This window comes from Salvelinus namaycush, chromosome 10, assembly GCF_016432855.1.
Source record: "Salvelinus namaycush isolate Seneca chromosome 10, SaNama_1.0, whole genome shotgun sequence".
Classification (NCBI taxonomy): domain Eukaryota; kingdom Metazoa; phylum Chordata; class Actinopteri; order Salmoniformes; family Salmonidae; genus Salvelinus; species Salvelinus namaycush.
The window spans coordinates 12699439-12719602 of record NC_052316.1 but is presented as its reverse complement, the minus strand read 5'-3'; the positions used below and the strand labels follow the sequence as shown (position 1 = coordinate 12719602).

The following is a 20164-nucleotide window of genomic DNA, read 5'->3' as shown; positions in this document are numbered from 1 at the left end:
AGAAACAGAAGAAAACATTTTACAAATAGCTTTTATTGTTACTTAAGTATCATTCACAAACTTTTGGATGGATAAAATAAATATATTTTTAAGACCCAAGTTGCATTCATTGTTACTTAAGTATCATTCACAAACTTTTGGATGGATAAAATAAATATATTTTTAAGACCCAAGTTGCATTCAGTGGTTTTTATGAGAGCACATCTATTGGTAGAATATCCATCCATTTGCAATTATACATTTTAAGTCAAAGTACTTCACAGAACATGTTAAATATAGGCAGCGGAATAGCTTAAAATTACACATTAAGACGTAGAACATTGCTTAAAGACTTCCTCCACAACTAGAGGGAGGAACGGCTCTTGCATTTCAGATAATATGCATGAATCCACATAAAAAGGTCCTGTATATGATGAGCAAAATACAACTTAAGCCTTTACAGACTTAGAGGTTAGAGGCATTCTGTGTAGCTTCACTGTACACAGATCACAAGAATGGGCTATTTCTGGGATAAGCTTTCTCTTGAAGTTGAAAGGGAAAATGCTCTCCTCCTCACTGAGTTTCCAAGATGTCTGTGGGTATGACCCTATCTGAATTTGCCACTGGGGCTCTGTGACATCTCCAGAGGCCAGGATGAATGGGTGGTCTGATTACAGAGTGTGTCCCCAGACCCAAAGAGCAGCTGTCGGAGGCTAATGTCATACAGACAGTACAGATCGAAAGCCACCATGGCAAGGAGCGGGAAAATGGTAATCCCTGATCCAAAGCCTCTCCAGGGGCTACAAATATGGAGGCAGAGCCAGTAGACAAGCCTACAGGAATACAATGAGGGGGAGAAACTCAAAACATGATCAGCTTTGCAATGTCAAACAATGAGCAATGGCTTTAAAACAACTCACCTTCCTTCAATGAAAAGTCCACAGTCAAAATGGGCACCACCCTCAGCTGGTTTTGAGGCAGGAATTTAGCCAGAACCAACAGATTGAGAATGTAGAGAAACAACTGCTCCATAGACGCATAGACAAACAGCTGCTGAATGGCCGGTCTTCCGGGGAGAGCCTTAGCTGCATTCAAAGACCCAGTGCAGAACTGGCACATCACACCAATCAGCATAGCTAGAGGGAGAGTAATGCAGTGTAAAAAGGCCTTAGTATTCGAATTTGAAAACCTAACACAAAACACCTAATGGTCTGTTTGATTCTGTCTGGCATTATGTGTCTTCAGCATCCTTTCCCATCAGTCTTTGATAATATCTTCCGTTCCTGCTTGACCACCAATAGTTGAAGGGATTAGTTTTGCCATTGTTGCTTTCATCAGTCAGGTCCTTTCAGTAGAAATAAAGGAAATTAGGAAAGTAATGGAAACTATTAGGACACAGCCCAGGTGACTGGAGAACTAGTTATCCTCATCTTTTCTATTTTAGTTTAAGCTATTTATAAGGAGAGGGAGGAAATTGCCAGTAATCCAGTATGGTTAAAAGTGTTGACAATTAAAGACTAAGCCTTTGACAGACAGATTATGAGTCCTTTGGAGAGACTTCTAAATGGCATATATTTTAAAAATGGATTGCTCCAACTAAATAAGTAGGTTTGTAGAGCCCAGTATACAGGCACAGTTGTTTGAGTCTAACATGAAACAATGATTCAGACATACCCAACAAGATGGGGACTGCAGCTACAGAACAGCAGCAAAGTGTGAAAGTGAGGCAGCTGACCATGTCAGGGCAGTCTGGGGCATCTATGGGAACGTAGAAATAGAGTGCATAGAGACTCCCCGCAGCAAACAGAAGGGAGGCCAGGACTGAGCACACAACAGGAACGTGGCCTCTTCGGCAGCATCTACAGCAGCAACAGAACGGTACCATGCCTGCCACCTCTGGGACAGCCTCACAGTCAACTCTATGCCCTCCGGCGGCAAGCCGAGCAGCGGTTGGCCTTCATCAATGGTGGACACCAGATTGTTGGATTCTGGACTCAATCTCTTTGTGTCTGTGTCATTGGCAATGTCTCTCAGAGAGGTTGACTTTGGAGTGCTGATGCAGTTTTCCACCGGGTCTTCCAAATTGTGCACTGTAACAATCAGAGTGGAAAGAGTTCCATCCTGAACTCCCTCTTCCCCATCATGCGGTCTTCGCTCGGCCGTGAAGCCCTTGCTGGGTTGCTGGTGGCAGGAATCAAGCTCTATACAAAACAAAACATAACTCATCTTTCTGCCACCATATGTCAATGTTGTGAATAATTAATAATGAATGACACCCAATCTGTTTAATTAGTTGCACTCAAATTAAAAACTGGTTTGTTTGATTATCACTTTTGGACAAGTTGATTGGCTGGCTGGGTTTTCAGAGAGGTGAGAACCTGTAACAGAGTGAGGAGTAGAGCTCCTCCACTGAAGATTCAGGATTATCCGACACTTGTGCCAAGGAGATCTGTGTGTCCAAGTCGAGGAACGGGGAGAATGACAGCCTGGCAAGATCAATGTCCTGCAGTTGATTGATGATGTCACCGATTGACTCCTTCATACTGTCAATCTCCTTGCCATGTTCTGGGTTGGTGGCTTGACGCCTTGTCATAGTCGTACAGCCTACAGAGCAAACAGCAGATAGGCAACTTCACATTAATAAAACCTGACAAGTAATATCAGTCATGTTGATATTGCTTGCTTTTCCTCATGGTTTTCTGCCATTAACCTTGTTCTGAACACCTCCAAAACAAAGGTAATGTGGTTTGGTAAGAAGGATTCCCCTCTCCCCACAGGTGTGATTACTGCTTCTGAGGGTTTAGAGCTTGAGGTAGTCACTCAAGTACTTGAGAGTATGGCTAGATGGTACACTGTCCTTCTCTCAGCACATATCAAAGCTGCAGGCTAAAGTTAAATCTAGACTTGGTTTCCTCTATCACATCAGCTACCAAACTAACTGTGATCAGATGACCATCGAGCCATGCTAGATTACGGAGACGTAATTTATAGATCGGAAGTTAAGGGTGCTCTCCAGCAGCTAGACGTTCTTTACCATTTGGACATCAGATTTGCCACCAATGCTCCTTATAGGACACATCACTGCACTCTATACTCCTCTGTAAACTGGTCATCTCTGTATACCGTCGCAAGACCCACTGGTTGATGCGTATTTAGAAAACCCTCTTAGGCCCCACTCCCCCCTATCTGAGATATCTACTGCAGCCCTCATTATCCACATACAACAATTTTTTTTTTACATAACTGACTTGCCTAGTTAAATAAAGGTTAAGAACAAATTCGTATTTACAATGACGGCCTACAACCGGACGACGCTGGGCCAATTGTGCGCCGCCGTATGGGACTCCCAATCACGGCCGGTTGTGATACAGCCTGGATTCAAACCAGGGTGTCTGTAGTGACGCCTCTAGCACTGAGATGCAGTGCCTTAGACCGCTGCGCCACTCGGGAGCCCGAGTGTTCTGTTCTGCCAGTCACATTCTGTTAAAGGTCCCCAAAGCACACACATCCCTGGGTCGCTCATCTTTTCAGTTCGCTGCAGCTAGCGACTGGAACGAGCTGCAACAAACACTCAAACTGGACAGTTTTATCTCAATCATGGACACTTGCTGACAGCTGTGGCTGCTTTGCGTGATGTATTGTTGTCTCTACCTTCTTGCACTTTGTGTTGTCTGTGCCCAATAATGTTTGTACCATGTTGTCATGTTGTGTTGCTACCATGCTGTGTTGCTGCCTTGCTATGTTGTAGTTTTAGGTCTCTCTTGTCGTGATGTGTGTTTTGTCCTATATTTTTAATCCCAACCCCCTGTCCCCACAGGATGCATTTTGGTAGGCCATCATTGTGAATAAGTATTTGTTCTTAGTTAAATAACGGTTAAATAAATAAATGTCAAGGTTAAAATGGTCTGCTCCATTCGCGCCAGTCTGCATTATGAACATCTGGGACGTTTTTCCAAAATGACCTGGATTTTACCTATTGGCTAGGATTAAAAGCATACAAATAGAATGAATAGAACGAACTAATCATTGACTTGAATGAAGACTCCCGTTCTATTCATTCTATTTATATGCATTTAATCCTAACAGACAGGCGAAATCCAGATTGATAATTTTTGAAAATAGGCCCAGCGGATTATATTTGGAATCTCTGAGACATGCAATAAACCAAACAAGTCACGAGTAGGGTACATTAGCCAAACAAAATACAGATTTACTACGTAATCTATAATAACAGTTGTGCAGATTTTGAAAAGTGGGTAAACAGACTAAGGCATCGATTTGAACTCATACAGAATTTGTATGTAAGAAGAAATGTGCATTTGCCGTTCATTTGCATGTGAATGAATGCCAATTGCAATCATTAGGAGACTAGTGGTTTTCTTTATTGCCAAGGATACTTGAAGTGGTAGTCTATTGATCAATAGTACATAAATCTAATTCTCCCGTTTCAAATTACAAGAGGAGCAATATGCAAGATAGCCTCAATTGTCTGATTGTACCACTACTCAATGTTTAGTTTATAAATAGTACAGTGAGCCATATGACCAGGCAGTCCAAATATCTATACAACAGAGAATGTACAGTGAATGTGCCGCCCACACGTATTATGTTATAATTAAATTATGCAAAAAAATAAATAAGTTACATACTTTCGAGGGATGCAGAATTACTGTTGTTTAAATGTATTTGTAACATTTCTTCCACCCAACTTCGTTTTTTCCCCCCTTCCCCCAACTTTTGTCTTATTGCACAATGAACTTCTCAATCAAATTTCAAGTCGAACAAAATATTAAGTTTCAGCCACCGCCCACCATAGGCTTTCATAGGATCGCGATGCCGCCCATACACTTTTCTCCGTACCATGTCACACAGACCATATGGCGCAAATAAATCAAAAGCGTAGACTATACATCAGGGGGTTGGGGCTGTTGTGTCCAGATCGAAAACAAATCTTACTTCAATCTTAATAGAAAGTCACCAGCAGGTGGTCAAACAAATAAAAACATTATGTAATGCACACCGGTCCTCCCAGAGATTTAAAAACAAATCAGTTACTTAAACTTTATTTGCAAGCTCTTCACATGTAGGTTTCCAAGGCATTCTAAAATTAACCTACCCAAACCTTTGTTTCGACTGAAAGGTGACCATGTGCCAACCCCTGAGTGACCGATTTGTGAAGTATGTTGAAACTTAATGTAAGAGAATAGGGAAACCAACAATAGCCGTCTTTGGGTTCTAACCGCATGTGGGGGGTAACGGAGTAGAATTTCACAGTAGCTTTGGCGAGACCGTCCGTTTAAAGGGGGGATGGGGATATGTTCAAGTTTGACAAGTTAGTTCTTAAAATTCATTCTTCCAGGTCACTACATTGTCAGAATTCCATATAAATATACATTTCACAGATTAGTACAAAAAACGATAAAATATGCTAACCATGAACGTCATAGGTTGGGAGTAGGCTACACATTCGTGACATTTCTGCAGTGTAGGCCTACTAAAAAGGCACGCATAAAGGGAGACGATATGCGCGTAAAAATTCCCAGAATTATCCAAACAGAAGACTAAATAATGACATTTCTCAAATAAAATCTGAAAAAAACCCCCATTATGGTTAAAGTTGTTTGTTAGTTACAGAAATTGCTCTGGCTTTTGTTGAGGTGATACATACTGTCACTAAAATAATCAAACAATATGTAGATCACTTTAAAAAAGCTATTTTCTGTCAATAAATTGGCATGATTAAGTATACACATTTGAAGTTGCTATTTCAAGTTGTGTTATTTTTTTAACTATTAGGAATGTTTTGCTCTGCAGAGTGATATTGTGTGGAAACATATCCCAACTGTACATGTTTGAAATTAACACACTACATCAGTAACTGACTGGTCATTCAGGGATCATACAGAAGGGATAGGATAGTACACAAAGATCCAGTTCATGTTCACAATTAAACATATTACAGGATAAGGATGATCAATCCTGTTTGGTTCTCAATCCTCAGAGAGCAATCTGTGAAAGTGGTCCGTCCTCCTCTCCAGTACTTCCCGGAAATCATCCTACAGAAAAATTGTGATTTCAAATTAGTAAACATCAACTATTTCTTTGGTAGGACAATTGCTGGTGATGTTTCTTGTGGAATACAAGTGGTGGCCCAGTCTTGAACGACATTTCCAAACATAAGACAAGTTTGACTTGTGGTATTTTGTAGAATACTGGCTAAGTGTTTGAGATTGATTCAAGGTTTGTTCCTCTGCTTTCTCTACACCCAAGGGGACATGTTTTTCACAAGGGTCCCATTTTATACCCACTTCCCGAATTAGATCTCTATAGCATGCGACATTTGTTTTGTCAAACTGGATTTAATCCTAGAAGACAAGTATACTGAACATAAATGCAACATGAAACGATTTCAACAATCCTACTGAGTTTATACATAGAAATCATTCAATTGAAATACACTGCTCAAAAAAATAAAGGGAACACTTAAACAACACAATGTAACTCCAAGTCAATCACACTTCTGTGAAATCAAACTGTCCACTTAGGAAGCAACACTGATTGACAATAAATTTCACATGCTGTTGTGCAAATGGAATAGACAACAGGTGGAAATTATAGGCAATTAGCAAGACACCCCCAATAAAAGAGTGGTTCTGCAGGTGGTGACCACAGACCACTTCTCAGTTCCTATGCTTCCTGGCTGATGTTTTGGTCACTTTTGAATGCTGGCGGTGCTTTCACTCTAGTGGTAGCATGAGACGGAGTCTACAACCCACACAAGTGGCTCAGGTAGTGCAGCTCATCCAGGATGGCACATCAATGCGAGCTGTGGCAAGAAGGTTTGCTGTGTCTGTCAGCGTAGTGTCCAGAGCATGGAGGCGCTACCAGGAGACAGGCCAGTACATCAGGAGACGTGGAGGAGGCCGTAGGAGGGCAACAACCCAGCAGCAGGACCACTACCTCCGCCTTTGTGCAAGGAGGATCAGGAGGAGCACTGCCAGAGCCCTGCAAAATGACCTCCAGCAGGCCACAAATGTGCATGTGTCTGCTCAAACGGTCAGAAACAGACTCCATGAGGGTGGTATGAGGGCCCGACGTCCACAGGTGGGGGTTGCGCTTACAGCCCAATACCGTGCAGGACGTTTGGCATTTGCCAGAGATCACCAAGATTGGCAAATTTGCCACTGGCGCCCTGTGCTCTTCACAGATGAAAGCAGGTTCACACTGAGCACGTGACAGACGTGACAGAGTCTGGAGACGCCGTGGAGAACGTTCTGCTGCCTGCAACATCCTCCAGCATGACCGGTTTGGCGGTGGGTCAGTCATGGTGTGGGGTGGCATTTCTTTGGGGGGCCGCACAGCCCTCCATGTGCTCGCCAGAGGTAGCCTGACTGCCATTAGGTACCGAGATGAGATCCTCAGACCCCTTGTGAGACCATATGCTGGTGCGGTTGGCCCTGGGTTCCTCCTAATGCAAGACAATGCTATACCTCATGTGGCTGGAGTGTGTCAGCCGTTCCTGCAAGAGGAAGGCATTGATGCTATGGACTGGCCCGCCCGTTTCCCAGACCTGAATCCAATTGAGCACATCTGGGACATCATGTCTCGCTCCATCCACCAAAGCCACGTTGCACCACAGACTGTCCAGGAGTTGGCGGATGCTTTAGTCAAGGTCTGGGAGGAGATCCCTCAGGAGACCATCCGCCACCTCATCAGGAGCATGCCCAGGCGTTTTAGGGAGGTCATACAGGCACGTGGAGGCCACACACACTACTGAGCCTCATTTTGACTTGTTTTAAGGACATTACAAACTTGGATCAGCCTGTAGTGTGGTTTTCCACTAATTTTGAGTGTGACTCCAAATCCAGACCTCCATGTGTTGATAAATTTGATTTCCATGGATAATTTTTGTGTGATTTTGTTGTCAGCACATTCAACTATGTAAAGAAAAAAGTATTTAATAAGAATATTTCATTCATTCAGATCTAGGATGTGTTATTTTAGTGTTCCCTTTATTTTTTTGAGCAGTGTATATTCATTAGGCCCTAATCTATGGATTTTACATGACTGGGCAGGGGTGCAGCCATGGGTGGGCCTGGGAGGGCATAGGCCCAGTCAATCAGAATGAGTTTTCCCCCCACAACAGACAGAAATATTCCTCATTTTTATCAACTGTCCAGGTGGCTGGTCTCAGACGATCGCACAGCTGAAGAAGCCAGATGGAGACCCTGGGCTGGCCTGGTTACATGTGGTGTGAAGCCGGTTGGACTTGATTCCATATTCTCTCAAAATACGTTGGAGACGGCTTATGGTAGAGCAATGAACATTCAATTATATGGCAACAGCTCTAGTGGACATTCATGCACGCTCCTTCAAAACTTGAGACAGCTGTGGCCTATTATTGTCCCCAGCACAAGGTGCACCTGTGTAATGATCATGCTGTTTAATCAGCTTCTTGATATGCCACACCTGTCCGGTAGATGGATTATCCTATCAAAAGGAGAAATGCTCACTAACAGGGATGTAAACAAACTTGTGCACAACATTTGAGAGAAATAAGCTTTTTGTGCATATGAAACATGAGACCAACACTTTACATGTTGGGTTAATATTGTTGTTCAGCATAGGTAGCAAATTATGGAAATGTCAAGATTTCTTTAAAAAGACAATACCCAAAATAAAAACAGTTATGCCCTGTGAGGTGGGATACCAAATCATTGTCAACTTACTGCTCCTGACAGTCTCTCAAGACACGGGATGAGCTTCTGAAGTTCTTTGTCATCATCATTTCCAGACCAGCTCTTGATGGGAAGCACATTCATCAGCTGCAGAAATAAAGTAGGAAGTTAAGTTTATTAAAACCACTCTGCATCCAAAAAAAACAATAAAGCATTTTATAATTAAGTGAATAACATCACAGCAAATGTACATGGTAGGGGTACGTGTGTGGAGCGTTGTCCAAAACCACTGTTTTAGCAAGGTCCCTCTCAAGTACACCCAAGTCCTTGACATAGTGCCCCAGAACACAGGTACAGTCCTGTTGATACAAACGGTGTCTATAAAAGGAAATTTAAAAAAGGAGAGTTAAGTACATCCAAATATCAACTGAAATACGGTCCTCAAATCAGATGATATTGTCAGCCTGTCTCTGGTAAACAAAACTCTGCAGCTGCAATATCTCTAAAACAATACAGCAAAACAAGTAGGGCTAAAATAACAGACAGCAACACAAGTTACAATGTTAACTTCTCATACCGAAAAAGCCTTCTCTTCGGGTCCAAGATGTCCAGTATTTTCTCTGCATATTCTTTCTTCGCAGATGTATAAACAAACATCTGAAAACAAACACATTTGATATATTTAATTAAATGTCCTTAACCCTCTTGAGTTGGTCCATGCCCCTGCAGAAATCAATTAGCATAATAAAAAAATCCCTATACAAATCCATCAGTTTAAACCAGATGTTTTTTTTTGTTACATTGAATGTGTCTCAATCCAACACATCTGTGGTGAAAGGTGACAGAGCTACAGTGGTGTTTGCCAGACCATGAGACATCCTGAAAATTGGTCTTCTCACAAAATCAACTGTAGCGTCCAAACGGTTTGGCCTACAAAACTATTATGACCCCCCTATGGAAAGACGACTCTCACGAACACGATGGTGTTCGTAAAGTATTCAGACGCCTTGACTTTCTCCACATTATTCTAAAATGTATTATATTGTTCCCCTCCTTATCAATCTACACACAATTCCCAATAGTGACAAAGCAAAAACATGTTTTTCATTTATATATATATATATATATATATATATATATATATAAAAACTGATATTACATTTACATAAGTACTCAGACCCTTTACTCAATACTTTGTTGAAGCACCGTTGGCAGTGATTACAGTCTTGGGTATGACTCTACAAGCTTGGCACACCTGTATTTGGGGAGTTTCTCCCATTTTTTTCTGCAGATCCTCTCAAGCTCTGTCAGGTTGGATGGGGAGCGTCGCTGCACAGCTATTTTCAGGTCTCTCCAGAGATGTTCAATCTGGGCCACTCAAGGACATTCTGAGAATTTACCCAAAGCCACTCCTGCGTTGTATTGGCTGTGTGCTTAGGGTCGTTGTCCTGTTGGAAGGTGAACCTTTGCCCCAGTATGACTTCCTGAGAACTCTGGAGCAGGTTCTCATCAAGGATCTCTCTGTACATTGCTCTGTTCAGCTTTTCCTTGATCCTGACTAGTATTCCAGTCCCTGATATTGAAAAACATCCCCACAGCATGATGCTGCCAACATCATTCTTCACCGAAGGGATGGTGCCAGGTTTCCTCCAGACATGACGCTTGGCATTCAGGCCAAAGACTTCAATCTTGGTTTCATTAGACCAGAGAATCTTTTTTCTCATGGTCTGAATCCTTTAGGTGCCTTTTGGCAAAGTCCAAGCGGGCTGTCATGTGCCATTTACTGAGGAGTGGCTTCCTTCCATCTGCCCACTCTACCATAAAGGCCTGATTGGTTGTCCTTCTGGAAGGTTCTCCCATCTCCACAGAGGAACTCTTGAGCTCTGTTAGAGTGACCATCGGGTTCTTGGTCACCTCCCTGACCAAGGTCCTTCCCCCCCGATTGAGAGTCTGGAACTACCAAAACTTATTTTCATTTAAGAATGGAGGCAACTGTGACCTTAAATGGTGCGGAATTGTATCTTGTCTCGGAGCTCTACTGACAATTCCTTCGACCGCATGGCTTGGTTTTTGCTCTGACATGCACTGTCAACTGTGGGACTTTATAGACAGGTGTGTGCCTTTCCAAATCATTTCCAATCAATTAAATTTACCATAGGTGGACTCCAATCACATTGTATTTACATCTTAAGGATGATCAATGGAAACAGGATGCACCTGAGGTCAATTTCAAATCTCATACCAAATGGTTTAAATACTTATTTACATAAGGTATGTTTTTTTTAAACATTTGCAAAAATTCTAAAAACCTAACAAAATGTGGAAAAAGTCAAGGGGTCTGAATACTTTCCGAATGCACTGTAGCTTAGTAGAACCCCCACAATGGGGGAAAAGTTGAGTAGGTTGCAAAAAAACCTAATATATATGGGTACATCACACATAAGAACTTAGCAATCAAGCCTAGAAGCTTACCTCAAAATGTTTTGTCATGGCTTCCAGAAATTCTTTCACATATGGTCGTAGAATCACGTAGACCTATTGAGTTAAGAGAAGATACTACAATCTTTTATGTTACTGTCATTATAAAACAGGCATTCATTCTACTTAAAAAAATAAAAAATAAACACCAGTCATTACAAGTCTAGAAGGAACTGGTTGATTCACTCACCTTGTACGGATTGTCCTGGAAGCATGTGCGGAAGGTGTACTCTGCATCCTCAATCACATTCAGAGAGCTGTACATGAGCGTTTCATCCTAGAACACAGAAATAATTTCAAACAATTGGTACCACACATGATTTAATACATCAAATAAATATTAATATAATCAGGTAAATGCTTTGTTTAGTCACTGAACTCAAAAAGTTAAACCCAACACTCACCAGATCTAAAACTAGCGTGGCTTGGGGAGTACTCCTTGTCTTAGGTGGGATGTCTCTTATGCAGGGTTTGGATTGCTGGCACTTGGATGGAATGTTCTTGATGAAAGAGAAGCTAAAGACAACAATGCAACGGATTAAAATTACTTTCAGGACAAGGCAGTGAGTCCTCCAGAACCACAGACAATGGGAAAGCGATTCTGGGCAGTGGATTATATCAGCAGAGGTGCATCACAAAGCAGGAACTATTAAGTTGGTCAAGCTGGCCAGCTAACTGTTATTTGATACCATTTTGGTGGTTTGTTGGTAACTCTTTGATCCTGCATTTTAATATAACCCCATAGGTGATTCAACTCAATAAGTAGACATTGGATTTAATAATATATGGTATGGCGTGCAGAAGGGATGCACCGATATGACATTTTTGGCCGATTCCGATATTTTTTTCTGATACAGATAACCGATATTTAAAATTTAACGGGCTTTTAAGCACTCTAGTACAGTTAAATAGTTAACACACATGGACGCAGCGGTCTAAGGCACTGCATCTCAGTGTAAGAGGCGTCACTATAGTCCCTGGTTCGAATCCAGGCTTTATCACATCCGGCCGTGATTGGGAGTCCCATAGGGCGGCGCACAATTGGCCCAGCGTCGTCCAGGTTTGGCCCGGGAAGGCCGTCATTGTAAATAAGAATTTGTTCATAACTGACTTGCCTAGTTAAAATAAAGGTCATACACACCAAAAATATATTTTAATCGCCATTTACAAAATGTCCCCCATTACCAGTAAAACAATCAAAACCTATTTCTTTCACTTACTTGCTGTGCTGTTTCATTGTTCAGTCGTTTCATTCTCAACCAGGATTTCAACATACATGTCAAGCAGTGAAGTTTCAGCTGTCTGTCCGTGGCCTCTCTTCCTCGGTGCACACTGTCACTGTCCATTTCCATCTTGTCCAGTTGTGTATGTAACATTTCACGTAAACTCTGCTTCTTGTATGCGTCAAAGTAGCGGTCCTTGTACCTAGCATCAAGCATGGTGGCAACACAGTAAAAAGGCTCAGAGAGAATACCACCGAATTGCCTGTCCACAGCCTTCAGTACTTTTGTAAGTTTTAACCCCACGGTCTGTGTTGGGAGTTTTGTTGAGCAGGCGTTTCAATGCCATGACAGAGGGTATCACGTCTGCTGCAGACGCAGTTAATTAGCTTATTTCTCGAGTCAGTTCGATTGGCGATAGGAGTGTGTTCACGTTTCCAAGTTTCAAACATGTTCTCAAATGCCATTGAAATGGCAGCAGCGGTATGAGAACCAGCACATTCTTGAGCATGCAATATGGCCTTCCTCAGTACGAAATCCTCGTCGACCCACTGTGCTGTCAGACTCAGCATGCTCATGGGGCTGACATCGCTGGTCCAAATGTCAGTCGTGACGCCCATAGCAAGTAGCATAATGAATTCCATTATTTTGCCGTTAACGGATTTTGCCTGAGTTGTCTCGCTGAAATTTTCTTACTCTTTCAAATGACTGCTCAACCTGAACTTGTTGGAAGTGTGCACTTAGTATTTTTCTGCTTTTGTTCTGGTAGCGCTGTATTTTTCATGGCGTCATTAGGTCATCTACCTACATTATTCACATCAGCTTTGACATCGGTTTTGAACATCAGCAAACTAGACAATTTTTTTTAGCTAATATCAGCCGATTCCGATATGCTCACCGATATATTGTGCCGCCCTATAATTGTATTCCACAGCACCAAGAACACAATATAAAAATGGCATAACTCACGGGCTGAAAGTGTCATTGCGGTCCTCATCTCCAGCGAGAAGGCTAATGGAACCATAGCCAAACACACACTGCTCTGGGCTCATCACATCAGCACTGCTGGGGGTTCTCACATCTGAATAGGAAAAAACTGCCTCGATTAAAATTAATAGGACTCATTCACCCTGGTATATCACTAGACCAATTAAGATATTACTGTTTTGACCTCATCCACTCTTGCCTCAAGAATCACAGAATGACATGCATGTTTGATAAACAATGCAAGTCCTTGCTAGCCTATACAGTAGTTTGTTTATTTGAAACTGACAAATGACAGTTTCTCTGTAAACAAAAAGGCCTACCCAATGGACCCAGGAAAGTGCCAAATCATGATGGCCTATTCTCCAAGACGAAGAAAGAAATGTTTTGTGTAAAGCAGAACAGACTATCTGAACGCTGTGAAAAACTGCACACCCATGAACTAGCCTCTGGTCTTTCAGGCAGACTATCCCACCTGCATACAAAAGCTAACACACACACTCGTATGCTTACCTAATAATCAAATCTAATTTTGTCACATGCACTGAATACAAGACCTTACCGTAAAATGCTTACTTACAAGCCCTTAACTTTTTATGGCTGCAGGGGCAGTATTGAGTAGCTCTGATTAAAGGTGCCCATTTCAAACGGCCTCGTACTCAATTCTTGCTCGTACAATATGCATATTATTATTACTATTGGATAGAAAACACTCTCTAGTTTCTAAAACCGTTTGAATTATATCTGTGAGTCAAACAGAACTCATTTGGCACAAACTTCCTGACCAGGAAGTGGAAAGTCTGAAATCGAGGCTCTGTTCTTCTTCCTGCCTATACATGGGCATGATACGTAAGAGTCTACGTGCACTTCATAGACCTTCCCCTGGATGTCAAGAGGCTGTGAGAGAAGAAATTTAGTGTTTATCTTGGTCTGAATTGGAATACAAGCTCTTTGTATGACGTGTCCCTCATTTCCGGTACTCTTGGGAGCGCGAGGTAGACAGTGGGATTGCCTTCTGTTTAGCTGCCGTTATGGACGACTAATATCTCCGGCTTTGATTTTATTTGATACATGTGACCATATCATCGTAAAGTATGTTTTTTCAATATAGTTTAATCAGATTATTGAAATTTTTTCAGGAGTTATGCCGTGTTCCGTTCTCTGACTTTGTTGACGATGGAGAGATCCGTGCCACTTGGCTAGTGCGCGTGCTAAATCAAGAGGGAAAGTTGCCGTTCTAAATCCAAACAACGATTGTTCTGGACAAAGGACACCTTGTCCAACATTCTGATGAAAGATCAGCAAAAGTAAGAAACATTTTATGATGCTATTTCATATATCTGTCGTACATGTGAACTAGTCGTGGGCGCCCAACGTTTGGGTACTCTAGCTATACCGAAGCTGCATATCGTAATGAAGTTATTTTTAGAATTCTAACACTGCGATTTCATTAAGAACTAATGGATATATCATTTCCTATACAACATGTATTTTTTAGTTATGTTTATGAATAGCTATTTGGTCAGAATATGTGTGTCAGAAAAAGTGTCAGGAAAAATCCGGACGTAGTGGGAAAAAGTAGCTAAGTTAGCACAATGTGTAACCATTGATTTCAGCTCTAAATATGCACATTTTCGAACAAAACATAAGTGTATGTATAACCTTATGTTATAGGACTGTCATGAGGAAGAAAATCAAGGTTAGTCAAAAATTATATATCTTTTGCTTGTTTGTTACGATCGCTTACTTTTGCTACTGGGAAATTGCTTGTGTTTTTGGCTATTGTGGTAAGCTAATATAACGCTATATTGTGTTTTCGCTGTAAAACACTTGATAAATCGGAAATATTGTCTGGAATCACAAGATGCCTGTCTTTCAATTGCTGTACACTATGTATTTTTCAGAAATGTTTTATGATGAGTATTTAGTTATTTGGCGTTGGTGTCTGTAATTATTCTGTCTGCTTTCGGTGCAATTTCTGATTGTAGCTGCAATGTAAACTATGATTTATACCTGAAATATGCACATTTTTCGAACAAAACATAGATTTATTGAATAACATGTTATAAGACTGTCATCTGATGAAGTTGTTAGTTTGGTTGGTTCTTGGTTAGTTAGGTTGGCTTTGTGCATGCTACCTGTGCTGTGAAAAATGTCTGTCCTTTTTTGTATTTGGTGGTGAGCTAACATAAATATACGTGGTGTTTTCGCTGTAAAACATTTTAAAAATCGGACATGTTGGCTGGATTCACAAGATGTGTACCTTTCATATGCTGTATTGGACTTGTTAATGTGTGAAAGTTAAATATTTAAAAAAATATATATTTTGAATTTCGCGCCCTGCACTTGAGCTGGCTGTTGTCATAAGTGTACCGACGTCGGGCTTGCAGCCATATTAACCAACAATGCAGTTCAAGAAATCGAGTTAAGAAATATTTACTAAATAGTGTTTTTTAAAATTATTATCCAAAAGTAACAAGAAAATGACATAACAATAACGAGGCTATATACAGGGGGTACCTGTACCGAGTCAATGTGCGGGGGTACAGGTTAGTCAAGGTATTTTGTAAAGTGACTATGCATAGATAATAAACAGCGAGTAGCAGCAGTATTAAAACACAGGGGGGGGGGGGGGGGGGGGTGTCAATGTAAATAGTCCAGGTGGCCATTTGATTAATTATTCAGCAGTCTTATGGCTTGGGGTAGAAGTGGTTAATGGGCCTTTTGGTCCTTGACTTGGCGCTCCGGTACCACTTGTGTGGAAGTATGCAATTTTGAACCTATACTTACTTTCCTTGGTAGGAGTGAGGAAATGGACAACAGGGGAGTAGATATTTCGCACAGTGGAATTGAGGGGAAAGGAGGGGTTTAGCTCCGACAGCACCCGGTGATGGCGCACATTAACAGGGGTCTTGAAGCCCAGATCTGGAAATGTATACAGAATGATTCAGTCAGTATTGTGTTGCCATTTAGAAATAAATGTCAATAGAGCAATTGCATTCACCAAAATAAACAGGTACCTTCTCTGTCTTCATAGTCTAGGGCTGCCACTCTTTTCCTCCCACGCCCTTGTATAAGAGGGCGCTTTGTAGCGGTGGGGATATCATCAGAGTAGAGTGACTGGTCATCTGGCTGTTGTACCTCTTCATCCTACACACAGAAAATATAATTGAGACAACAGTATGAAAAAGTAGCCAAAAGTTCTCATTCAAAGGATCAGAATCTAAATGACGTAGAGAGAGCGGAGACTTACCGATTGATGGCCGAGTTAGCTACCAAAGCCTGCTAATTTTAGCCCTACCAACCTGCGTGAGTCAGCCAGTTGCTATCAACACCTAGCGTACAGCTACATTACACTAAACTAAAGTTTTGAAAATACATAAACTCCATCTAACCAGTTAGCCAACTAGCCTAGCCTGGCCGGCTGCCCAGCCTAGCTAGAGAACAACCACAGACAGGATTAGTTATAAATATATTTGGAAAAACCAGACAGGAACCCACAGAACACAAAAAATGCCAGCAGATAAAGTAGAGAAATCGACTTACCGATTGACTTAGCTACCAAAGTCAAAGAAGAGCCAAGGAGAAGCAGCTAGCTAACCAATAGGATATTGTAATATAGGTTACAGGCTTCACATTCACGCTCAGCACAGAACCTGGTTTCTGTCAGAATATCATTCCCCAACCCTGCCTTCCACTGGTTATACTAAGCCATCAAAGTCCTCCGGGGTGAAACGAGCACCACATACAGTAGACGTGAGCATGGTTCCCATACTCCAATACGCTAGCTTCAACCGGACAAACCGTTCCGACTTCAGTTTGCTTCTCATTTTTGGGCCACAAACGAGTCGTAATCCCATCCTTGTGGGTTGTACTGCACTGTGGGTATTACAGCACTAGCTACAAATGAAAACTACTCTAACACTCACTCGCTCGACTACCAAACAAACAGGACATGGTTTCATTGTGGATGTACATAGTAGCTTACCAGCGCCAACACTTGGTTTGGAATGTAATTACATGCTAGTATGGCTAGTAGCTAACATTAGCAAGCTAGAACTAGCTTTTTTTTAATAGCAAGTTGGAACTAGCTAGGTAGGAAAAGTTCTCCATATGACGTTGAGAAATAGTGCATTGTGGGTAGTTCCTAAGATATCCGAAAATAAGTTAATATGTACTTAAAAACGCTAAAACTGAACGGTTTGTAGTTACAGGTAACCAGATCGTGACTACAACTACGTTACCAAGTCTTTGGTGAGTAAAAACTAAATGTGTCCTACCCTTTAAACGGAAGAAAACGGTTTAGGGACCTACCTGAATTTGTCCATTGGAAACTCGTTTTGCTCCGTTTGCCCCTGCAATGAGTGGTACATTGTAATGCCGCGTTCAAAACAACTGGGAACTTGGAAATCTCCGACTTCCGGACGTTCTAGACAACTAGGAAAAACGTTTTGAATGGTCATCCAACTCGGGCACCTTTTTGAGCTCCGTCTTTCCGACTTGAAAATCACTGACGTCATGATTTGACCTATTTTCCCGAGTTCCCAGTTGTTGTGAAAGCACCATAAGTCGATTAGCCACACGTACGCAAGCGCGTAATTGTTTTACTTTTCGAATTGTACAAACATAGCTAGGGGTCGTCACAAGTTCCCACAGACAAAGTCATAAGACTAAACCCACCTATTTCTACAACCTATTTCATAATAATCTGACGATAAACCTTAACCACACTGCCAACCTTATGAATAACCTTAAATGAAGACCAAAAAGCATGTGTTTTCATAAATCTTTACGATATAGCCAATTTTGACAACCATTAGCTAGCTAACGTTAAACCAGTTAGCTATCAAGCTCCTATGGCAGTTAGCTACTGTAGTTTGTTCGCCAACGATAGTGCGTAATACGCATTCGAAGTTCACATTAAGCCAAGCAATTTTGGCAAAACAAGTTTCTCGACTTACCTTTTGAGTTACGTTCCGCGCCTCTCTCTTTGAGTTCCACCGACCGTTAAACCGTGCTGATGAAGGGTCAGCAATACTTCGAGACCGAAGTCTCATCTTAACAAACTGAAATGTGTTGTGTAGCTACACAAACATTACTCGTTATACAGCTCGTGAAAATAATCTTGGGCCTACTCAAAATGTCGAGAGAAAAAAACAGTTCCTGTTTGTGATTGTCTGTCGCCTCCCATTCGTTCTTGTTCCGTCTGGTTTATTTTTTATCTACCGGAAAGGTTCACACGAAGAGAGCATAGTGTGAAGATAGGAAGAAACTGCTTCTCCGATATAAATCCCCGACCACGTTTCTAGGCGATGTTGGTTATCTAAACTCATGCCCACAATACGTTATCGGGTCTAACGGTCGTCTCGCGCCGAACTGTGCATGTAAAGGCCGTAAAATCAAAGGCACTCTGTCGATTTAAAGTTATTTTTGACGAAAATGAGATTGGAGTATTAACATGTTCAACTAACACTGGCTCGAATCTAGGTTGTGCCTTTAGATTTCTAGAAAAGTAACAACTAAGGAAGAATTGTTCACTTCTCTCATTGACTTCTCAATCCCCAAATCCTGACCTGGTCTGCTTGTTCTGTTTTACAAGCGTTCCCGAAAGTCTTGCGATGTTGCGCCTCTGTGTTTAGAAACTGTTGTTTACCGCTGCTGTGGGATACCCTTTTCATGCCACTTCGATACAAAGTGATTTTCGCTAACCCTAACCCCCTTCTTGACATTAACCTCAGTCTCCTAACCTGCTACGAAAAAGTCACTTCGGTATGAAAATAGTGTTTCCCCTATGGAAAGAGCCTGTGACACAACTTGCGCTTTTGGATGTTAACAAGGCAACACTCAGAGATAATAGAGAACACATCATGGATATAACCCTTTTTAGCATGGGCATGGCCATTGAGGACTTCCACCATGCTTCTGCCATTTTAAAGTAGTCAACTAGGTAGGGATTCCAATGGGTTGTAGCCTCAATGGTGCTGCCCATGCCGTCACAGACACTATGATGGCACCGATATAAAGATGAATAGTTTATCTTATGTTTATCTTATCTTACACTCCTAATGTAGCAAGCATAAAAGAAATGCCTGAAACTAGTTCTATTTCGCTTGAGGGTCTATGCTAGTCACTCAATGGGATATCCTTCCGCCTGGCAGCAGGATGAGTCGAGATATTAATATCAGAGTAATTCCATGCCAAGGGTGTGATGCGCATGCCCCCACCCCCTATAAATACCTGGGCATGTAGCATCACTTTCTCTTTTCATCCCTCAGCTATGCAGGTGAGCGGAAGTGGATGTGAAGACTCCATAGGTGAGTTTTTCGTTGAATGTGTAGAGTATACTCCATTTTGGGCGATGCTTGCTCTTCGCCGAATAGTGAGTCCCATAGGGCGGCGCACAATTGGCCCAGTGTCGTCCGGGTTAGGGGAGGGTTTGGCCGAGGGGCTTTCCTTGGCTCATCGCGCTCTAGCGACTACTTGTGGCAGGCCAGGCACCTGCAAGCTGACTTCAGTCACCAGTTTAACAATGTTTCCTCAGACACATTGGTGCGGCTGGCTTTCGGGTTACGCAAGCAGGTGTTAAGATGCAGAGCGGCTTGGTGGGTCATGTTTCAGAGGATGCATGACTCGACCTTCGCCTCTCACGAGCCCGTTGGGGAGTTGCAGCGATGAGACAAGATTGTAACAACCAATTGGATATCACGAAATTGGGGGAGAAAAAGGGGGTAAAAAAAGAACAAAAGAGAGAGGAACACACAGTGCCCCCTCTGGTTCTCGATATCCAACCCCAACCCTCTAGTGGGCCTAGATGCCCTGGCCCAC

At 42.0% G+C, this 20164-nt stretch overlaps 1 protein-coding gene across 2 annotated transcripts; it reads right to left on the bottom strand.

The window, feature by feature from the left end:
- Nucleotides 1–13: 13 nt before the first annotated feature.
- On the bottom strand, nucleotides 14–18926 carry LOC120054693 (CTD small phosphatase-like protein 3). 2 transcript variants are annotated; one of them, XR_005477631.1, is made up of 14 exons: nucleotides 18301–18926; nucleotides 16360–16489; nucleotides 16130–16264; nucleotides 13325–13436; nucleotides 11540–11651; nucleotides 11326–11412; nucleotides 11130–11192; nucleotides 9235–9314; nucleotides 8909–9035; nucleotides 8709–8804; nucleotides 2358–2583; nucleotides 1654–2180; nucleotides 900–1115; nucleotides 14–812 (listed from the first exon to the last, which is right to left on the bottom strand). XR_005477631.1 is itself a non-coding variant. In XM_039002233.1 (11 exons), the coding sequence occupies exons 1-11, from the start codon at nucleotides 18394–18396 to the stop codon at nucleotides 5970–5972; spliced, it is 1104 nt and encodes a 367-aa protein (XP_038858161.1). In that variant the 5' UTR covers nucleotides 18397–18922; the 3' UTR covers nucleotides 4344–5969. The 2 variants fall into 2 exon arrangements, 1 of the variants encoding a protein (XP_038858161.1); XM_039002233.1 differs by lacking the exons at nucleotides 14–812; nucleotides 900–1115; nucleotides 1654–2180; nucleotides 2358–2583 and adding an exon at nucleotides 4344–6035 and having other exon boundaries at nucleotides 18301–18922.
- Nucleotides 18927–20164: the final 1238 nt, after the last annotated feature.